At 48.2% G+C, this 14916-nt stretch overlaps 1 protein-coding gene across 1 annotated transcript in view; it reads left to right on the top strand.

Annotated features, from left to right (window-relative positions):
- Positions 1 to 14916, top strand: part of LOC119381076 (transformation/transcription domain-associated protein) — a 54839-nt gene that overhangs the window by 11548 nt on the left and 28375 nt on the right. The window contains exon 3 of the mRNA XM_037649063.1: positions 6121 to 6766. Coding sequence (XP_037504991.1) covers positions 6121 to 6766 — 646 coding nt within the window. The remainder of the gene's footprint in view (positions 1 to 6120; positions 6767 to 14916) is intronic.

Below are 14916 nucleotides of genomic sequence, written 5' to 3'. Positions count from 1 at the left end.
GCAGTACACATTCCAAGAACACGAGGTGTACCGCCATCGGCCACACGAACAACAGGTGATGAAGCGGGCGTAAGGACCTTGCGGAGACGGCGAGAAAGGTGAGTGCTCATTACTGATAATTGGGCGCCAGTGTCGATGAGCGCCGAAACCGGTACGCCATCGACTTCTACGTCCAAAAGGTTTTGTCGGGTGGCCAGGGTCAACAGAGGATTTCCGGGTCGGTAGGCCAATGTAGCATCGCCTCCGGGAGCTGCATTGGTCAGTTTTCCGAGGATGGACGGCAAGGATACGGCGAAGGTGAGCGACGGGGCAAAGGTGACCGAGAACGTCGCTGGTTCCGCGGGGACGGCGAGCGGTCGTAACGTGGGGCCGAGGTTTGGGCGTTAAGGTTGGTCCTCACGGGCGTAAAAGGTGAGGATCGAGTGTCCTCTGGACGGTACGTTGCACAAGGAGACGATGGCCTACGATAGCGACAATGGCGAGAAATGTGGCCTACCCCGTTGCAGTTGAAGCAGATAGGCCTGTCATCTCGTGTGCGCCACTGGTTCAGATCACGGAACCTGGAATAGGTCGGTTGTGGGCGTTAGGATGGAACAGTGCTGACCGCGGGACGACTGAGGGCACATATAGGCTGGATGCCTGCGTTTGCCAGTTCTTCGCGCACGACGGCCTGGATCAACAACACTGTCGGGCGAGTTTCTTCGTAAGAATGGGCCTGCGGTGCGGATGGGGATGCTGCCTCGATCTCTCGCCGCACAAGGCGCAGGAAGTTTTCTGTACTGGGCGGCGGCTGGAGCTGGGCGTCTTCGCATGACGACGTGGCGGCGGTGTTAGGGAGTCGAACAAATTGCTGCGTGACTCGACGACTCTTCGCTTCTTCAAAGCGTCGGCACTCCCTGATGATGTCGTCGATGGTGGAGCAGTCCTTGTAGACTAGTAAGTGAAAAGCGTCATCGGCGATGCTTTTGAGAATGTGGCTGACTTTGTCAGTTTCGGGCATTTGGTCGTCAACTTGCCGGCACAAGGCTAGGACATCTTGGATGTACACCATGTACGGCTGCGTCGAGGTTTGTGCACGGCACGAAAGTTCTTTCTGGGCGGCGTGTTGTCGTGCAATAGGCTTTCCGAAAAGGTCTTTCATTTTTTGTTTGCACACATCCCAGCTGGTCAGCTCCTCCTCGTGCGTGTCGACCACACACTGGCCGTTCCCCTGAGGTAGTAACTGACGTTGGCCAGCATCAAAGTGGGATCCCACCGGTTGGTCTTGCTGGCGCGCTCGTAGTCGGCCAGCCACTTTTCGACGTGCACGTTGTCAGTTCCGCAGAAGGTACCAGGGTCTCGGAGATGGGTCACAACGACGTGGCTGGGTTCAGTTGGCGTAGCGGGGGCAGGAACAACGGGCCTGCCTGTCGACATGGTGGATTGCCCAAGGAGACGCCCGCTGCGAAGTTCCGTGGTGTGCTTCGGATGTACCCCGCACCTCCACCAAAGATGTTACGGGGAGACGACAGAAGAAGGCTGTATTTACAGTATTGACACAATCACAGAGATAGGGGTAACAACCAAGATGGCGAAAGCGGCAACGAACACGTCCTCCTCCTCTTCGTCTTCTAGGTAAGCGGCACATAACAATATGTGTGTGTGTGTGTGTTTGTGTGTGTGTGTGTGTACACACATGGGGAGAGTGAGAGAGAAATGTGGAAGAGATAGCAAGTCGGGCCCCCGCCCCCTCCGGGTAAATGAAAACTCTCCGCCTATGTTCCACATTGTAGGAGATGATTTTTTTAAGATTGTGCACATGACGTGAATAGTCGAGATGATTCCAGAGCTTGCGTGAGCACCAGTGATAACGATGGAAAGTTCGATGCATGATGCATAAAAGTGCGCGCGTCCCAGCGATCATCCGTTTATCGACGGCCGAGGCTCTGTTTGCCGCTATCAGTGTGCAATGTGTGTTGCTGTAGTTTGACTTTCCGTTTCCCAGCTGCAAGTTCGGCCAAATGGAGAGTTTCATCTTGGACACGTCGACGCAGGCAGCTGTGCCTGCGTCGCCGACTGCTGCCTGCGTCGACGTTACGACCCCATGACTATAGCCACTGTGGTTTCGTGCGCAGTGGTTGTGGTAAACAATAGTTTCATTTTCATTTCATGCGTGCTGGCCGTGCACGTGCGTTCAAAACTACGTCGTTGCTATCTGTGATCGTGTCTGCCACAGTTTTGTCTGCAGTAGACTTTGCAACAAGCAGCATCGCTTTGATTTAAGGAGAGTTGGATGCTTACACACTTTCGGAGTTTCGTCAGTTTTGTTGTCGCCATACATGATTGTGTTGATAGCGACCGTGGTTTCGTGCACTGCGGCTGCGGCAAACTGTAGTTCCGTGTTTAATCCGTGGGCACGGGTGCGCACGTGCCTTCAGAACTACGTCGTTGCTATCTACAATCGTGTCATCAGTAGTTGCGGCGAGGAGCTTCGCTTTGGCTCGGTGAACGTTGGATTCGCATGTATTTCTGGAGTTCCATCATCGCCATACATGATCGCGTCGATAGTGACTGCAGTTTCGTCCACAGTGGCTGTGGGAAACAATAACTACAGTTCTGAATGCATGTGCGCTAGCCGCGCATGTACTTCCGACGCATCCGAAGCACCTTGCTCTCGGTCATTATCGGTTTCGGTACCCAAGTTCGTATCAATCGTCACGATGCGGAAAAGTGTTTGGATCATCCGAATTTTTGCCCATTGGACACAGTGGAATTCTGCCGGGGAATTTTACGAATTCGTATCAGCCAAGTTCATATAACTGAGATTCTACTGCATCTCGACTTGCGGCGTTGTCGCTTATGGTAAAGCCGCGCCCCATTCGAGCTCACTGGTGTGAGGGTCTAGGTTCGAAATTTTTCTTGCTCTTTAAAATAAAGCAGCGTTAGAAAGAAAATCAGTTTCAGTGCAAAGGCAAAGCAGTGAGCGCTATAGCAACAAATTGGAATGATATACGCAGTTAAGGGGGGATGCGGGGATCATTTGTAACTTTTTAGTTTCTTGGTCTAGGTTGATGAAATTTGGCACAAACATTAGAAATCATATTAAAAAGGGAAATTCAAATTTTCATAAAGATATCTTTACTTGTTTTTATTTTATAAAAATTCGCATGTTCCTTGTTTGTGGAAAGCCTGGCACAGTGATGAAACATCCTAGGAGGCTGAAACTACTTTGTATCCTTGCTCACATAGTGTTTGCACTTAATGACACTTTTAGATTTTTTTTTTACGTCCCTAATAATTTTCTGCGCAACATTACATGCAAGTGCCTTTGTCTCAGCTAATTGGGCCATGCAGTAATTATGAAATAAGAAAATAATGAAAGCCTAAACAAAAATTCCAAAAGTGTCTTGAAGTGTAGCACAGTCTGAAAACAAACAGCATAAAAATCGGTCTAGCCATAGTTGTGGAATCCTTTCCACAAGCCAGGTCACCAGGCGGCCTTAGTAGTGGTGTATTAGTTTGGTGAAGCTTTGCGATCACCCCTGTCAACTACTTACGCCTAAAGATTCATTTCCTTGTACCGCACCACCGCTGCAGAGCCGACGCCTTGTCGGCAGTCCGAAGCTGACGGCGACTTCGCACCGAACTATACCACAGACGCATTTTCTTACATTATTAACTTTTCTAAGTGAAACGAGAATGCTCTTCCGCTAGTGGGGACATTAGACGCCCATTTTATTGAAATTGGACCAGGAACGCGCGTGCACGAAGCTCGGGCCTCAGCGGAGCGGCACGAGAGCAAGCATTGGCAGATCGTCTCCGAAGCTAAGCCGGTAAAGCGGCACTCGCGTGTCATCTGATAAGTAGTAAGCGTTTTAATGATAAAGCAGTATGGTTTACATCGCTGTCGCTTTATTACCGTCCCGGCTAGGGATGACACGACGTGCCGACAACCCTGTCGATACGTCCCCATCTAATCACTGGTTCCCCGTTTTCCTCCGTACGAAACTAAAGAGGCTTGCACTTTGCCTCCTGCACACGCGTCACCTTTCGAACAGTGGCGATTCATGTGCTTACAGTCAAGCATCGAGCACTCCGTTCGTAAACACAGCGGTCGTCGTATTGGCAACAACCAATAGAAAATCGTATCTCAACGGTGTCACGCGCTCCACCAATAGAAGTGCCGTGTACATTGCAAGGTTCGTGAGAACGCCCTCAGATTTTTTTGTTGGTTGCGCTTATTCTATGCAGTGATCATAAGCGAGAAAGGTGGGAATGGAAAGGCGGAGCTTTGAGCTTTAAAACGATGCCAATATGGCGGCGCTCAGTGGCAGGAAAGACGAGGTGCGACGCCGTGAATTGCGCCGTTTTAGCGCGATTTTGGACTTCTTTTTGACCGACCTCACTTACAAAATTATTTTTTTTTTCAGGCACTTAGAGTGCGTTTTCAGCGTAATCATTTAGATACTACGTAAATAAGAGACAAGAGATGCCAAAACGAGTGTTTTCCAAAAATTGATTTTTTTGGCTATATTTGCGATTTGATCCCTGCGTCTTTCCTTAACTCCTTTGACATCCAATTTGACGTAGGAGGAGTGCACTTGGCAGCTTAAAGCCATCTTCGTGACACGGTGTGTGGACATGAATGGCTAGGGAACAGGGGGAAAGAGTGTGGCTATTGCACTGTAGCAATGGAGATGGGTAAGGGAACAGAGGGCAACACGTGTTGGAGGGACCAGCATGCAGTGGCTGTGGCGGGGCTTGTCAGTGGTGCTGCTCTAGCATGACATTGTAAATGGCCTGTTTAAAACTGGGATGCATGCGTAATATTACTGCACGTAGGAATATGCGTTCGTATGCTACGCCGATACATCAAAACGAACAACCCTACATGGTTCACACATCAACTCGCAGTTGCCAAAGAATGCGTCCCGGTTGAAGATGGAAATTCTCACCTTGTACCGCATGGACCATAAACCAGTGATCACCATCATTTCTAAATTTGATGGGCGTAAATGTATACATGTACATAAGTGTTATATATGCAAAGTGGTGCATGATTTCATAATGTATGCAACCTAAACAGCTTTGCTAGTAATCAGTACCCATATGAATGTTCAGCCTCATGAATTTTTGTCCCTCCGTGCAAAGCACATGCCGTGTGCACGTATGCCTGATTCTTGAACACTAAGCTTCAGGTACAGCTGATCTCCTTGTTCCGAGTGTTACGCCTGTGGCTGGGATCTCCCTTCTGGTTTTGTGTGTTTAGTCGGCATTGAGACACCATTGTGTGTCGCAGCATTTGTCTGCCACTTCTGCTGATTCTAAGTGCAATATATGATTAAAGTCAAGGCAGCAAGTTTGTGGGAGGGGCCTTGCATTTTGATAACCACTTAATTGCATGTGGAGTGTTAGTTTCTAAAATATAATTTTACTGGTCCAACGTTCTGTTTATTTGTTTGTGTAAAAAAAATGGCTGAAGAGGTGATTCCTCAATGTCCAGCTGCGTGGTGCCCTTATTTGTGCATTATCGGGAGAAGTAATATGGACATTTTCTCATTGTAATCTGCAATGGGTCGAAACATTTATCTGGCTCTTCATGAGAGCTTTATATTAGTTATTCTGATCTTTCAGCATAAAATGCTACTTACTTCTCCAACATACGGAAAGTGGTCCAAAGTGACAATTTTGCTGCTCCAAAGTGCTACAAAATGAAAATTCTGCTACTCCAAAAATTGCTTCAAATCAGAAGTCCTCGGTAGCATTACTGAATTTCCTCGATTGTGCAGACTGCCCGACGCAGAAACTGTTGTTTAGAAGCACGGAAGCTTGGGCGAGTTTGTAAGACATCATGGCACAACTTCAAAGCGCTCTTAGCGCTCGTCCTGTCCACTCTTTTTCGTTTGTCCCTGTTTTTTAGCGCTTTGAAGTTGTGCCATGAGAAACTGTTGTATGATGACCAAAATTCCCGCATGCTGTATGGTATCTCATTTGATTTCCTTGGCATGCATGCAATCTACAAAACATGACAGTCGTGAACTGCCATTCACACCCTTGCTTTTGCAGATGATTTCATCTGCTTCTTTTCAAATGCAGCCACTACAAACACTTTTTTCGTCCGTGCAATTTGTGCATGCACAGATCCAACCTGGAAAAGATGCTGACGGTTTGTGGTGCACCACTTCCTGCGGATGCCCCGGATGACCTGCGTGAAGTCCAGCGCAAGTCGCTGCACGAGGTGACGCTCGAGCTTGTCCGGCAGGTCACCTCGCCCAACACGTGTGTGCGGCAGCAGGCCATCCACTCGCTGGAGGTGCTGGCGCAGGTGATGGGCTGCTCAGTGGGTGCCCTCATGGAGCCACACCGCGATGTGCTGGCAGACATGGTGCCACCCAAGAAGCACCTGCTTCGCCACCAGCCTTTGAATGCACAGATCGGGCTGATGGAAGGGAACACCTACTGCACCAGCCTGCAGCCACGGCTGTTTGCCCTTGATGTAAGCGTCGCCGAGCACAAGACTTTCTTTTCCGAGTTGGTGAGCTTGTGCGAAGCTGACGATGAGGCACTGCGCAAGCTGCCCTGCTACAAGGGATGCGGCCCTGCAGCGCTGGTGTCGTTGCGGCGAGCGGCTCTGCGAGCACTTGCCACGTGCCACTACCTGCCCTGCCGCGAGCGAGTCTTCCATGTCCTCTACCGGGCACTCAATGCCCGGGACCCTGAACTTCAAGAGGCAGCCTTTCAATGCATGTCTGACTTTGTGGCTGCCTGCAACATTGACATGGAAATGGTATGAATAATCTATTTGTACATTAGTGCTTGACATGTTTCACTTCACTGGAGAGCTGTGTTTACTAACGTGCATGCAGATTTAAATTCTGGCTCACCAATGTCTGTCACTATTTTGTGAATCATGAAAAATAGCCTCCATTGACAATGTGCCAGACACCATGTCCCCATGTAACGTGTGAGAGTGGTTGTTGTCCACAAGGATGGCGTGGTGGGCTAGCTGGCATTGCATCATGGAAATGTTGCAGCGCGCACAGATGGGGACAACCCTGTCACCCTGTTCTGCATCTTAAAATTAAAGCCGGTGTTGTTTACATGTTGTATCCTAGCGGCAGGTGCGCAGGAACCTGAATTGGCTACATACTGGCCCACACATTATGTCCATCGTTGGTACAGTGGAGCAGACAAGACCAGTAATGACGTTGCTGTGCTTGGTTTTGTGCCACTAGACCTTTCTCAGGCACACGAGTGCCACGCCACCATCAGGTGTGCAAGCACTCATGAGAAAAACGGGAACACCAGCCTCTGAGACGAGCACGTGAGCTTCCCGCATTACCTTTCCTCCTGCGCCATGCCAGCACTTCTGAATTTTGCAAGTTGGAACACATTGCTGCGTAATTCAATTGTGAGCTACTTCTCTGTTTAGCTGCAATGGCCTCTCTACGATTTCCATCTGTCTAGCATCTCCATGCACTATAATTGGACCAGCTGACCAATTAAGAAGTGTAGTTTTTTGCAGAGCCATTTGGAATTAACGTGCAGCGACACAACTCAATGCCTCAATTCTTACTTTTGTATAAGAGTAGCTGTTATGTCATGCTGCAAGGTTGACATCTTTTCCAGTGATTCCACACCTGTGCTAAAGAGGGCCAAATGGGATTTACTGTGCTGTCTTTGTAAAATCAACGTAAATTGCACCAAACACTCTCAGGTTTGATGGCATTTGTCACTGGCATTCACACCACCGGCATGCCAAAACATGTGCAACTTGAGTGGTGAAGGGTTCCAGCAATTTCAAGCACGAGCACAAGAAAGGGAACGCACAGGACAACGCTGGCTTCTTGTGCTCGTGTTTGAAATTGCTGGAACCCTTCACCACTCATCATGTACCAACTGGCCCAGCAAACCACACTCCTAAAATGTGCAACTTGATCTTGGGACCACCAAAGTTCCAGTCATGGATGAAGGATTATTCAGAAGATGAAACAGCTCGCGCATGCATCCCGATAGAGCCACAACGCCATGCACGTTCCTGAAGTAGCTTCTGTTGTGCAAGCGGCTCAACGGCAAAATGCGCTTTCCGCAGAGGTTTGCGACTTCAAGCTCGATCGGTGGGGATCAAGTGTGGTGATGTCGTCTGCTCTGGAGACTCTGCTGGTTGCTCGTTTCAAGCGTCGCATGGCATGTAATTAAGGCATTATTCATTGATAACCACATGTGTGCTGCTAAAGTGACTGTGATTTCTGTTTCTCGACCATGCGAAATGATATGTGGGAAAACCAGCAGTAAATATATGGAACGATATCAAATTCTTCAGTGACGCTTCCATAGTAGAGCACGTGAATGGCTTAACAGAGCTTGAAATTCGGCGAGATGGTGCATAGCTGAATGGAAACTTTGGGCTGTAGTTAAACTTTGTTTGGGGTCTGCAATAACGAAATCTTGTCCTCACTCAATGCTGTCTAGCTTTAATAAGCAAGTAAGCCGGTTGTTGTCGGCTGGCTACTTATGTGCAGGAATTTTGTCTGTGGCTGAGGCCCTGTTGCGAAAAACCAAGCAAGCTATGTGCGGAAATGTAAGCACCCCAGAAGAGAGCACGGTCAAGCCTGTTGTGGTGTCGTACGTACATAAGGTTGCGCACCATGTGAAAAAGGTGGCGAACCGTCATAAGGTGCCAGTAGTGTTTTCCGCTCCGAACAAGCTTACTCAGTTGTGCTCGCGTGTTTTTCGTGATGGGAAGAAACGGGGATGCCAGAAAAAACACGGTAGGAAGTTTGTTAACTGTTGTACGGGCGTTATATATGAAATTCCTTTGACCTGCGGCAAGGCGTATATAGGCCAGGTGGGTCGGTGTATTAATGACCGGGCGGGGAAGCATTTACGGGCTATTAAGAGTGGGGGTACTAATTTGGCTGAACATTGCGCAAGTTGCAATGCATGTGAGCTGAAACTAGATGAGATAAAAATTCTGGGCAGAAGTAGGGATAAGATGGCACGGGAGCTACTGGAGGCGTTTCATATCGGGAAGATAGGGGGTAGGTGTGTCAGTGACACATCGGTGAAGCTTTGGAAGGTAGAAACGGAATTTCTTGATTATTTTTACTGATGTGATTACGTGTTTGTGACAATGCATTTGATTTCTGCGCATGTGTGTATTCTTCATATATTTGCTGGCGAAGCCGCAAATAAAGTTAGATGAAAGTAGCACCCGCCCTGTCTATCTCGTCTTGTGAATTGTCTGGTTTTTGCGCACAAAGTTTTCCATCACATGAATGGCGCGAATGTGGTGACACTTCTCAAATATACTTTCTCCGCAGATCGTCACCTTCTTTTACGTCACCATAGCTGTCCCTGTCTCTGAAAGCCACGCAGTAGGAGTGCTTCTTTATCAAATCAGTGTGGCCGTGGAAGAGCGATAAACGTCTTTTTACGTAGTCTGGTGTCCCTTTGGGTGTTAAAGGAGTGGTGACACAAAAATTGGGACCCAAATTGACTGTTGCATCACACTAATGGGTGCATATAGAAGCAATCTGTACAATATCAGCCACAAATACAGCCTCAAGAGTATTTTAATTCAGTTTTGAAGTTCGTGAAAGATCCAAATTCGAAATAGAAGCAAAAAGCAATGATGTCATCAAGCGGGGCCGTTTTGCAAACAATGTACGTCACGAGTTCTGGCCGGGTTACTGGAGGCGTGTACGAGACGGACAACGCTGGTGGCGACACCTAATGATGCATAGCCTAACCAGAGACCTAAAAAATAACATTGCAGCGACCTACCCATTTACTGACTCTGTGTAAAGCATTAGCAGTGAGATAATTAGTAGAGCTGCGCGAATAGCAAAATTTTGGGTGCGAAGAGAATTCGAATAATGAAGTGTGAGTGCGAATCGAATTGCATATTTTTCAAATATTTCTCGAATATTTCTCGAATATTTTTCGAATACTCCAAAGCGAAATTGCAGAAAAAAATGTTAGAGAGGATTCCTAAGCATATTCTTACGAGATAGCATCATGAAAGTGTTTCTTTTCGCTAGGTTGATGAAGCACTGGCGGGGTGGTGTTTCATAGTTGTCTTATCAAGAATGAGGCAATGTAGAGGCCGAATTCTATTTATGTACTTGATTTGGTGCAACCAAAGTGTTGCCGACAACACTTTACACGTGATAGGCAAAGATGCCATTTCCTCAGCCTCTCCTCCTCTTTCAACTTCTGTGGAAGCCCAACTGATGTGGTGAACAAGGGTGTGCTCCCTTCAAGTCCAGAGTTCCAAATCTGCCTCGTAGACGTCGATATATATAAGAACATCTGAAATTTTGGATGCTAAAAAGCTTCGGCGTCTGACTTTTTGGACTTACTGCCCAAATTTCAGGCTCAAAACAGCATTAATTGAGGCCCCCAACTCTGCCACATCTTTCATCTCCATGTTGGAACCAGCATTTTCTTGAGTTAATACATTTGTGACCGTAGCGGAGCTTGAAAGGCAGCTTTGGCGCAATACGGGGGTGTGATGAGGTGAAGCATATGGAAAAAAAATTGCACCATCTCCCGCTAAAGGGGACCATGAGGCGATGTGAAGCCGGAGCACTTGCACGATCGCGTTCCGTTGGTGTTCGTTGGGCATGCTACCGACCTCGCGTCGTGGAACGTGAAGAGGGACGCTACGCGCGTCGTACCTTCCATCTAGCCTGGCCGTTAATTCTCACAGGGCGAGCGGGGAACGCGGTCGACAGGCCGGTGAGAGGGGGGCAGCGTAGGAGAGGAGAGGGAAGGGGAGGGGACGCGCATGCACTCGAGCTCATCGCGGCGTTGTGCAGGAGAGGATTTCGGCATGTCTAGCCCGCGTTTCAGAGGAAGAGTGGAGAGGGAAAGAGGAGAGGGTGAGTGGAGAGGGGAAGGGGAGAGGGGTAGAGGACATGGGGAATGGTGAGGGGGAGTGGAGAGGAGGTGTGTGGAGAGGGTATGCGCATGTGCAGTAAGGGTGGTCACGCCGCACACCACCACCACCACCACCACCACCGGATTGAGCTCCGCCTTAAGATACTTCGCATCTAAAATCTAGGGACCACTTCCAATCGGACGTTGACTGTCTTGACAAAGTTCGACCGTAACGGAGCTTGAAAGGCAGCTTTGCCGCAATGCCGGGGTGTGATGACGTGAAGCATATTGAAAATCTAGGGACCACTTCCAATCGGACGTTGATTGTGTCTTGGCAAAGTTGACCGTAACGGAGCTTGAAAGGCAGCTTTGCCGCAGTACCGGGGTGTGATGAGGTGAAGCATATTGAAAATCTAGGGACCACTTCCAATCGGACGTTGACTGTCTTTTGGCAAAGTTCGACCGTAACGTAGCTTGAAAGGCAGCTTTGCCGCAATAGGCCTCAACAGCTTGTATGGTGACGCTACGGCGCTAGGACAGTCAGCGCCACGAGTAGCGACCGCGTGCGGGATCCCGTCGTGGCACGCTGCGAACGCCGCTCTGTGGGAGCAGAGCAATGGCATTGCGGAATGAGAAGCACGTGTGATTGTGTGGATTCCGTGGAAGTGAATAAGTAGAAAGTTATTTAAAATAAAAGCAGGCTTCCTCGCGACAGCGATTTTTACGCCGGTAATCATCTTTACGGTGTTAGGGAGGAAACTGTGTCTGCAAAGGGGCCCTTCCAAGTCAGTTCCAACTGTGTTGCTCAGATGAAGAGCGTCGACTAGGGCGTCCGTCGGCAGGTTATCAACGTTTTATTAAGGTCTTGTATTATTTAGATTAAATTAAAGACATTGTGACGAAGAAGATGCACCTCCATTAAGCAGCATCGAAAATGCTTGGCTCGCTCGGCTCGTGCTTTCCCCTCCCCATTCAATACGCGAAGAGGTTCCTTTTACTTTTGCATCCGTTCTCGCTATTCAGCGGGGGTTCTCGCTATTAATCAGTCTGCGTGTGTTAGTTGGTGTTCAGGCTAAGCAAGAGAAAAGTTCGTTCGTTCCTCTCGCTTTTTTACATTCGCTCGTTCCTTCGGCTTTTCGATGATTTCTGCACATTTTCTCAGTTGTCTATATATCACCAATTGCACGTTGTAGGAGCATGGTGCACATGCAAAGCTGGCCGTTGTGGATGGTGTAAGCACGGCGCTGCCTTGTCTGTGTTTGTCAGAAAGTGTGAGCAGACATCCTGCGCAGACCTATCATGCGCCTGCAGCTCTGGCCATCACCCGCATCCCCTTCTAGATGCAGAGATGTCACAGGGTCGTGCTGTCGCCTCTCCCATAGCACGCAGGCAAAAGTGTCGGAACACACAGGCAGAGTGCAGGGCTTTCGAGCTTCTCTCATCATTGCCCAAGAAGTGGGCACTGCATATGCGATTCCGGTGCTTCACAAGCTGCCGAAGACCTCCATCGGGGCTAAAAGAAGGCAGACTTTATAACCACGACGAGCAGATATGCGCAGTAATAGCAAGGAAAGCATTAAAAAAATGAAGAACGTCTGTTTATCTCGCACGCCACACTGCCCCTATCCGATGCTGTCATTGCTCGTTCTCGTGAGCCTTCCATATAAATCCATATAATTTTAGTTTTGGCAGCTTACAGCCAGTTTTTCTGTTGCTGTTGCGACAGCCATGCACGCAGCAATAGCATAGTTTCACTCCTGTTTGACCGCGAATTAGCTTCGTCTTTTCGAGCTGCTATGGTTCCACCTGTACGCACCAGCTCTCAGCTGCAACTGATTAGTAGCGCGCCACGCCGCGGGCGGCGCCACTTGTTCAGTCAGACTGCAGCGCACTAGGCCTCACTTTCAATCGGACGTTGACTGTATTTGTTTTTGGGAAGTTCGAATAGTTCTAATAGTAAAATTCCCGTGCGAACCGAATCGAATAGCAAACACTATTAGAAAAATATTCGAAATTTCGAATATTCACACACCCCTAATAATATCTGAAATTTTGGATGCTCAAAAGCTTCGGCATCCAATTTTTCGGACTTCCTGTGCAAATTTCATGTCCAAAACAGCATTAATTGAGCCCCCAGCTCTGCCACATCTTTCATCTCCATGTTGCAACCAGCGTTTTCTTGAGTTAATACACTTGCGACCGTAGTTGCCCCAGCATTTTCGTCTAGTGGTTATGGCTCTCGATTGCTGACCCAAAGGTCGCGGGATCGAATCCCGGCCGCGGCGGCTGCATTTTCGATGGAGGCGAAAATGTTTGAGGCCTGCGTGCTTAGATTTAAGTGCACGTTAAAGAACCCCAGGTGGTCGAAATTTCCGGAGCCCTCCACTACGGCGTCTCTCATAATCATATCATGGTTTTGGGATGTTAAACCCCAGATATTATTATTATTACTTGCGACCGTAGCGGAGCTTGAAAGGCAGCTTTGCCGCAATGGGGGGGCGTGATGAGGTGGAGCATTATGAAAAATCTAGGGACCACTTCTAATCGGTCGAAGCTGGAAAGGCAGCTTTGCTGTAATACGGGGCTGTGATGAGGTGAAGCATATTGAAAATCTTGGGACCACTTTTAATGGGACGTTGGGACCACTTCTAATCGAGTGTAATGAGGTGAAGCATACTGAAAATCTGAAGGGGTCACTTTCAATCGGACGTTGATTGTATTTGTTTTTGGGAAGTTCGAATAGTAAAATTCCAGTGCGAATCGAATCGAATAGCGAACACTATTCGAAAAATATTCGAAATTTCGAACATTTGCACACTCATAATAATTAGCAACTCACAGTATTCTCATTGATTTTTTCGCGACAAGAACAGCAACACGACGTAGAAAACAGAAAAAAAGAAATTATTGTAGGTGGACAAAATGCCACAAGATGTTGCTACCAGCTCTGCGGCTGCTGCTACTGCTGCAGCCGTCAACAGCTGCGGTAAGCAGATATCTGCAAACATTGCAGATATCTGCAAACATTAGGAAGTCCAAAGACAAACTAAAGCACTCTACTGCTGCGATCGTATTGCGTAGTGGACAGATAACTGCGTCGGTGTTCCGACGTGCGTATGTGGCATTGGTATGCCTTGAGAATGCAGCATTGCCCATTCTAAATACAAGTCAGTAAAGCGTATATCACGTCACTTGCATGTTACACGTAAACACCGCTACAGAGTGACAATGTTGTGATATCACTGCTTCCTTCATCACTTCTTAACCTGCTACATTACAAATGATCGAAGCGAAAATGTTTCAGCATGTCTAATGCGGCAGCTGCTCCAAGCCTCACGGAAAACAAACATCGCCTCAGTTGAATGACAACGACAAGAACAAAATCGCAGCCACCGGGGAGATTCGTGAAGTGAATTGAGCTTTTCGGACTGATTTTTACGCTCCTCCCAGCTCTTTGATCCATTGCCGCACTAGATAAGCAACGTTGTTTGACGATTGAGGAAACAAGAACTCGCAACGCTCAACACAGCGGACGAAACAGCATCGCTGACCACATGGCAGAAGCTGGCCAGTGACGTCAGTGGCTCTCGTGGTCACCTCATAGTATTTGTTAACGAGTAGGCCAACTACGTCACGAGGCCAAGTGCTCTTTGAAATCGAAACTGCCTCCGGTCGTAACATGCGAGCATATAGTTAAGCATTCATCTCGCACTGGGGCTAGTGAGGTTCGTTGCCACTAATAACGAGTCAGTAGCCACTGATTAAGAGCAAAAAACAGAGGTTCACAAATTGTCTGCCACCACTCCTTTAAGGGGGGACGCGGCTTTCGTATCGCGCAAAATCGCAAAAAAATCGATTTTTTGAAAATCACATTTTCGGTTTCTGTAGCCCTTTTTCTATCTGATTCCAAAATATCTTCACTGAAAACCACCTAGAAGTGCTTTAAAAAATTAGTTGCGCGGGCTGAGGTGTCGAAAATTATTGTGGAGATCGCAAAAAAACAGTGCTTTTCAAAAATTTCTTGCTCCGCAACGGTACAACCGGGCGCCGCCA

Source organism: Rhipicephalus sanguineus, chromosome 2 (genome assembly GCF_013339695.2).
Source record: "Rhipicephalus sanguineus isolate Rsan-2018 chromosome 2, BIME_Rsan_1.4, whole genome shotgun sequence".
Taxonomy (NCBI): Eukaryota; Metazoa; Arthropoda; class Arachnida; order Ixodida; family Ixodidae; genus Rhipicephalus; species Rhipicephalus sanguineus.
The sequence above is the reverse complement of the archived record's forward strand: the minus strand, read 5'-3'. Positions and strand labels throughout refer to the sequence as shown.